General features: G+C 46.7%; 1 protein-coding gene across 2 annotated transcripts in view; it reads right to left on the reverse strand.

Annotated features, from left to right (window-relative positions):
* ZNF346 (zinc finger protein 346) overlaps positions 1-1809 on the reverse strand; it is a 35293-nt gene extending 33484 nt beyond the window's left edge. For both annotated transcript variants that reach the window (XM_080803783.1, XM_080803784.1), the window contains exon 1: positions 1585-1809. In XM_080803783.1, the coding sequence (XP_080659909.1) occupies positions 1585-1759 (175 nt within the window). In that variant the 5' untranslated portion in view covers positions 1760-1809. The remainder of the gene's footprint in view (positions 1-1584) is intronic.
* Positions 1810-6000: the final 4191 nt, after the last annotated feature.

Genomic DNA, 6000 nt, shown 5'->3' on the forward strand with positions numbered 1-6000 from the left:
CACATTCCTTTCCACTGCACCCATTACCTTATACTGAAATTGTTTTGGTGTCTGCTTCTTGGACTAGACTATAAACTCCTCCAGGGCAACGGACAGTATCTTCCTCCTCTCTGTAGCTCTGCAGCCCAGCCAGTCCTGGGAACTGAGCAGGTTATCAGTGAATGTTTGTCAAATTAGTGAAAAGAAAATTGGGATGTGTTTGCAGGGATTTGTACCAAACAAGTCTGAAATTATGTGGGAGTCAGAAAGCCCATATTAATTTAGGAGTCAGACTAGACTAGTTTTAAAACTGGAGAAGTATACACAAGGGTATAGGTCTGTGTACCACTTCAAATTTAAACATATCTTCCTTGCATGTGGTCAAAATTCCATTTTATGCCAGGGCAATGAGTTCACAAGCAACATATTAAACTTCCAAGATTAGTCTGCTCACCAAGCAAACAAACCATCTGATTTTACTGCAGATTACTTGACAGGATTAGCACAGAAGGCCAGACAGTTCTTGTACTTCTGGGTTAGAGTTAGGCAGCTAGGGGCGCCTGGGTGGCTCAGTGGGTTAAGGCCTCTGCCTTCGGCTCCGGTTGTGATCCTGGGGTCCTGGGAGCCTGCTTCCCTTCCTCTCTCTCTGCCTGCCTCTCTGCCTGCTTGTAATCTCTGTCTGTCAAATGGATAAATAAAATCTTTAAAAAAAAAAAAAAGAGTTAAGCAGCTAGCTCTGCTAAGGACTATGAAGAGGGTCATGCAACCAGGTCAGGCCAGCTCTTTCCATGCTCTTCTACCTCCATCTTACCCAGAGCCAGGTCAAATGCAGAGAAAGCTGGGAATCTTCAGCCCGGAAAGTGCCCCCACCTCCCTCACCGCCCTGGCCCCCGTGTATTCTGTTCTCCACAACTTCGGTACAAGCATGGGATACAAAGAAGCTGGAGCCAAAGTATACCCTGGCCAGTTTCTCAGGCTCCCGGCCCCCATCACATTAAAGGGACCCAGGTAGTAGAGACCAGACGCCTAGAAATGGGAGTAAACCAGGTTGAAGATACCAAGACCAGGAGGAAAAGGCGGGTAAGAACGCCTTCTGGAGTTCTTGGCAGTGTGGGGCACGACAGAAGGAGGCAAGCGACACAAGGGGTGGGAGAACCAGGAGATTGGGGCGATGTTAAGTCAGGGAGCAATGGTGAGGGGCTAGGAGTCTGGCGGGGAAGGTTCTGTGGGTCTCAGAAAAGGCACGGATAGGAATTACATTCTACGAGTTTAGGATAAGAGCCGTGCTCTGGTGGGTAAGAATGGAAGGGGGAAAAACCCCGCGGCCTGAGTATGAGAAGGCCCTTGACCAGAAGATCAGGGAGACCTCATTCATTGCTGCTGCGGCCTCAATTTTCAAGGGAACGGGCCCACGGTACCCAGGCCCAGCCGGGGTGCACGAGTCAAGAAGTCCTGGGGCGCGTCACGCAAGGGGGCGGGCCGGGCGCCAGGGGGTGTGCCCGGAGACCCGGGGGCTGGGCCGCGTTCCCGCCCCGCGCTTCCGCCACTCCCCGTGAGACCAGCGGGCGGGTGAGGGACTTGCGCCTCTGAGGTCCCCGGACTCACCTTCCTCCCTTCCCACCGGTTGGGTCCCGGACACTGCTTCCCACAGGCGGCGCGCCCTCTCGCGGTCGAAGCGCAGCCCGTCCGGTTCCCGTCCTTCTCGCTCCTCCGAGCTGTTGTATGGCCTGGCCCCTCCACCGTCCGCGGCCTCCACGGTGCCCAACGCGGGATACTCCATCTTTCCTGCAAGCCCTAACCGGCAGATAGCCACTCATAAAGCTTGGTCTCGCGAGATGTGGGTGGGAGGGTGACTTTGCCAGGCCAACAAATCTCGCGAGGTTTGGGGGCCGCAGATCGCGTTGCGGTGCCGGCCCAGGCGCTTCTCTCTGATGGCTGTTGGGGGACCTCCGAGTAAGTGCTGTGGAATTACTTGTGATCTCTGTCAAATAAATAAAATCTTAAAAAAAAAAAGTGCTGTGGAATTGAGTCAGTCGCTGCTTTTACAGCAGCCCCTTCCCTCCAGTATAGGCTCGTGCAGCCCTTGGCTAAAGTTTCTCGCCTTGTTCACCGCCAGCCTTCAACACTTCTCATTTCGTTCTCTTGAAGGCCCTGTTATGTGGGAATATTTTCTACGTTTTACTGTTAGGGAAATTGAAGCCCAGAACCTAGAAATAGTTTACTCAACAGTAGAGCCAGGACTCCATCTCCGTGATTCTGTTACTGCTGATAATAAATACCATTTGAGTTTCAAGTTCTAATTCCCAGCCCAGACCTCCCCCTTAAACTCTCCAACGTAACAGTCAAATCTGAAAATTTATCCTCCGTCCCCACATGTCCTCCCCCAGTCTTTCTGAGCCACCATCTCTTGCTGAGGTTATTGTGGCTTCTTTACTGGACCTTTACCTTGCCCTTCAGATACTCTCAGCACAGCAGCCCCAGCAGTCCTCTTACAACAAGCCGTATCATGATACCCTGATGCTCCTCCTCTTCAACAGGTTCCCATCCCACTCTTGGTGAAAAGCCAAAGTCCTTAGTTTAGCCAAAGGGCCCTTTGCAGTCTGACTTCCCTTAACCTCCCTGATCTCATCTCCTATTGTGTCAGCCTCCAACACCTTCATTTCTGTCTCAGTCACCTTGATCTCCTGGAGTGCATTTCCCGCATATATCCTCATGACTCAGCCTCTTTCTTTCTTTTCCTTTCTTTCTTCCTCCTCCTCCTCCTCCTCCTCTTCCTCTTCTTCTTCTTTTTAAGAACATATTTATTGGGACGCCTGGGTGGCTCAGTTGGTTGGGCGGCTGTCTTCGGCTCGGGTCATGATCCCAGCGTCCTGGGATCGAGTCCCACATTGGGCTCCTTGCTCGGAGGGGAGCCTGCTTCTCCCTCTGCCTCTGCCTGTGCTCGCTCGCTCTCTCTCTAACAAAAAAACAAACAAAAAAGAACGTATTTATTTATTTGACACAGAGAGATACAGTGAGAAAGGGAACACATGCGGGGGGAGTGGGAGAGGGAGAAGCAGGCTTCTCGTAGAGCAGGGAGCCAGATGTACTTAATAGGAGGACCGGGGAATCATGACCTGAGCCAAAGAAAGGCAGGCGCCTAAACGACTGAGCCACCCAGGCGCCCTTCAGCCTCTCATTTCATTCTCTGGCTACCCTATCTAAAATTTAACCCCTCCACACACATTTCATGTCCTCCTGTCCTGCTTTATTATTTTTTTTCCTCTTTAACACGTAACATTATCAGATATAGTATGTTTTTACTTTTTACCTTGTTTTTTTGTTTGTTTTCCCACTAGTAGGCATGCCCCAAGAAAGCACAGATTTTTGTTTTGTTCTCAGTTCAATCCTCAGCATCTTGAAATAGAGCCTGGGCTCTCATAGGTACATACAAAATATTTGTTGAATGAATGAAACTTTTGATATAATTACTTTATTTCAACTTCATTTATTCAAATGTTTATTGAGAGTTTACTATGAGTTAGAGGTTATTTTGGGCATTGGAATACAGTTGTGCACAAGACAGACGAGGAAGCTGTAATATAGTGTTTTTTATTCTAGTGGAGGACAGTATAATAAACAAGTCAACAGATAGTAATAAGTGCTAAGGAGAAAATTGTGGAGGCCGAGAAAAATTTAGGCCATCCCACCTCAGGTTTAGCCTTAGCATAAGTATAGCCATCTTAGCTCCGGCAGCCATCTCAGACCCCTGTGCCCAAGGGCTGAACTTTCCCCTACTTTACTTTGGTTCTAAGAACCCCCACCCTGCTTTAGTTCCAGAGACCCCCACCCTGCTTTAGTTCCAGAGACCCCCACCCTGCTTTAGTAACAGGAATCCCCACCCTGCTTTAGTAACAGGAACCCATAAATACCCCTGCCTTAACTAAGCTCTGGGTCCAAGTCCCTACTCTGCTGTGTCGGGTATACTTGGGCCCAAGCTTAAGCTTGTTAAATAAACCCTCGTGTGATTGCATTGGTGTTGGCTCCTTGGTGGTCTCTCGGATGTGAGATGTTGTACTCAGGTACAACAAAAATAAAACAGTAATACGTATTGGGTGAATGATGTGGAAGGAATATTAGAGTGGTTAGAGAAAGCCTCCGAGGAAATGACCTTTTACCTAAGACCTGATGGATGAGAAGTTAAAGACCATGCATGCAAAGAACTGGGGAAGAATGTTCCAGGAAGAGGGAACAGCAGGTCCAAAGTCCCTGTGGCAGGAGTGAACTCGCTCTGTTGGAATAGGAAAAAGGACAGTATGGTTGGAGGCCAGTGAACTAGGGGAAATTGGTATCAGAGGAGGCAAAAGAGAGGGAGAGACAGAGATGTTTCTTGCCTGAGATGACACAGCTCACTAGCGGGATTTACTTGTTTATACTATAAATATTGTGGATCAGCTCTGTGTCAGGCCTCAGTGCCTGACTCATCTATTACAATGCTATAGATGATTGATGTTTGTGCAATGTTTAATAGTTTATGAAGCACCTTTAACATACATTGTAACATTTAATCCTTAGGGTGGTTCTCCTATGAAGAATTCTTATTTGACAATAAAGAGACAAACTGGGAGAGGTGAAGGTTTTTTCAGGATCCCATAGCTAGTTAATGTCAGAGCCCATGCTTGAACACCAGACCTCAGACTGCAAATCCATGTCCTTTTGCCAGTACCATATGACCAGCCTAAAAACCAATGACTATACATTACTTATTTATCTTAAAGTTTCTAATTAACCAGATTTCCATAGTGTGAGTTATTTAGCTAGAAATCCAAAGGTATAGAGGACATTTTTGTCAAAGTCCCAGAATTCAAGCATATATCTTTGACACAATAGAGCAAAAAACAGTACCCCTCCTCTCCCTCCAAATCTGATCAGGTGCTCAAAACAATTTAGATTATTCTCCAGTGAATGCTATCATGAGATTTTCTGCTTCTCAGCTCTGTGAACACATCTCTAGTTGTTAGAAGTGATCATAAATTAGGTTTTACTAATAAGATGTGTACAAGCATTATTTGACTCAGAATTTGAGATTGGTCCAAAACAGCAGGGTTTGCTCTTGAGGAAACCTGACAAATCTATGTTGGTGGGGGAAGGGGGGAGGAATGATGATCACACACACACACATCTTTGCTGCAATCCTAGCCTACTGCTCAGGATGGGTCATGTTATAGTGTCTTCAGGGCTGCAAGGAAGCATTGTCTTCAGGACATGCCAGGTTTTAAATCAGTAACTTTCCAAGGACAGGTTGACAGTGTAAAGGAGTTTGCTGATCAATAGGTTGGGATTTCCAGTGGGTTTTGAGGAGGGGAAGGAGGAGAATTAGATTTAAATAGAGCTTCCCAACTGTTTCCATGTCACAGCCCACTTAAAAAATGAGCATATCTGTATGCCAAGTTTAGACTAAACATAAGACAGCTTCTTCTCATCACCCAGTGGTGGTGCAGGGACTCACAAGTATTCTAGACCCTACTGAGCCACACTTAGGGCAGGAGGGCTGGATGTTCAGAGCCCTGTGAGGTGCGACGGGTGGTCATGATGTCTTACACCCCGACAATGTCTGAGGTGAGAAGAATGGGGATTAACCCTACCAATCTCTGAGGCAGAAACAGGCAGTCAGTTAAAGTCATTGAGATACTCATGTTGATGTCAGCTGCTCCATTCTGCAGTCATGACCTACGCAACATTAGTGAATTATTTAACATTTGTAAGTCTGTACATCTGTAAAATAAGCAAATGATACCTGCTTTAAATGAAGATTAACCAAAATAATTTCCATAAACTACTTACCCCATTGCCTGGCACAGAGTCAATGGTAGTTGTTACCAGTTTATTCTGAAAGCTATATTTTTCTGAAAATTTCACAAACTGATAGTAGGTTCTAGTCTCCATCTTGGTGAAGCTAAAGTCTACTTTTCTAGATCTAGCGTTTTAAATCCCATAATTTCTAGAACCAGTTTCAGTTACTTATGCATTTGCTGATGGATC

The sequence above is a fragment of the Martes martes genome, assembly GCF_963455335.1.
Source record: "Martes martes genome assembly, chromosome: 5".
NCBI classification, from domain to species: Eukaryota; Metazoa; Chordata; class Mammalia; order Carnivora; family Mustelidae; genus Martes; species Martes martes.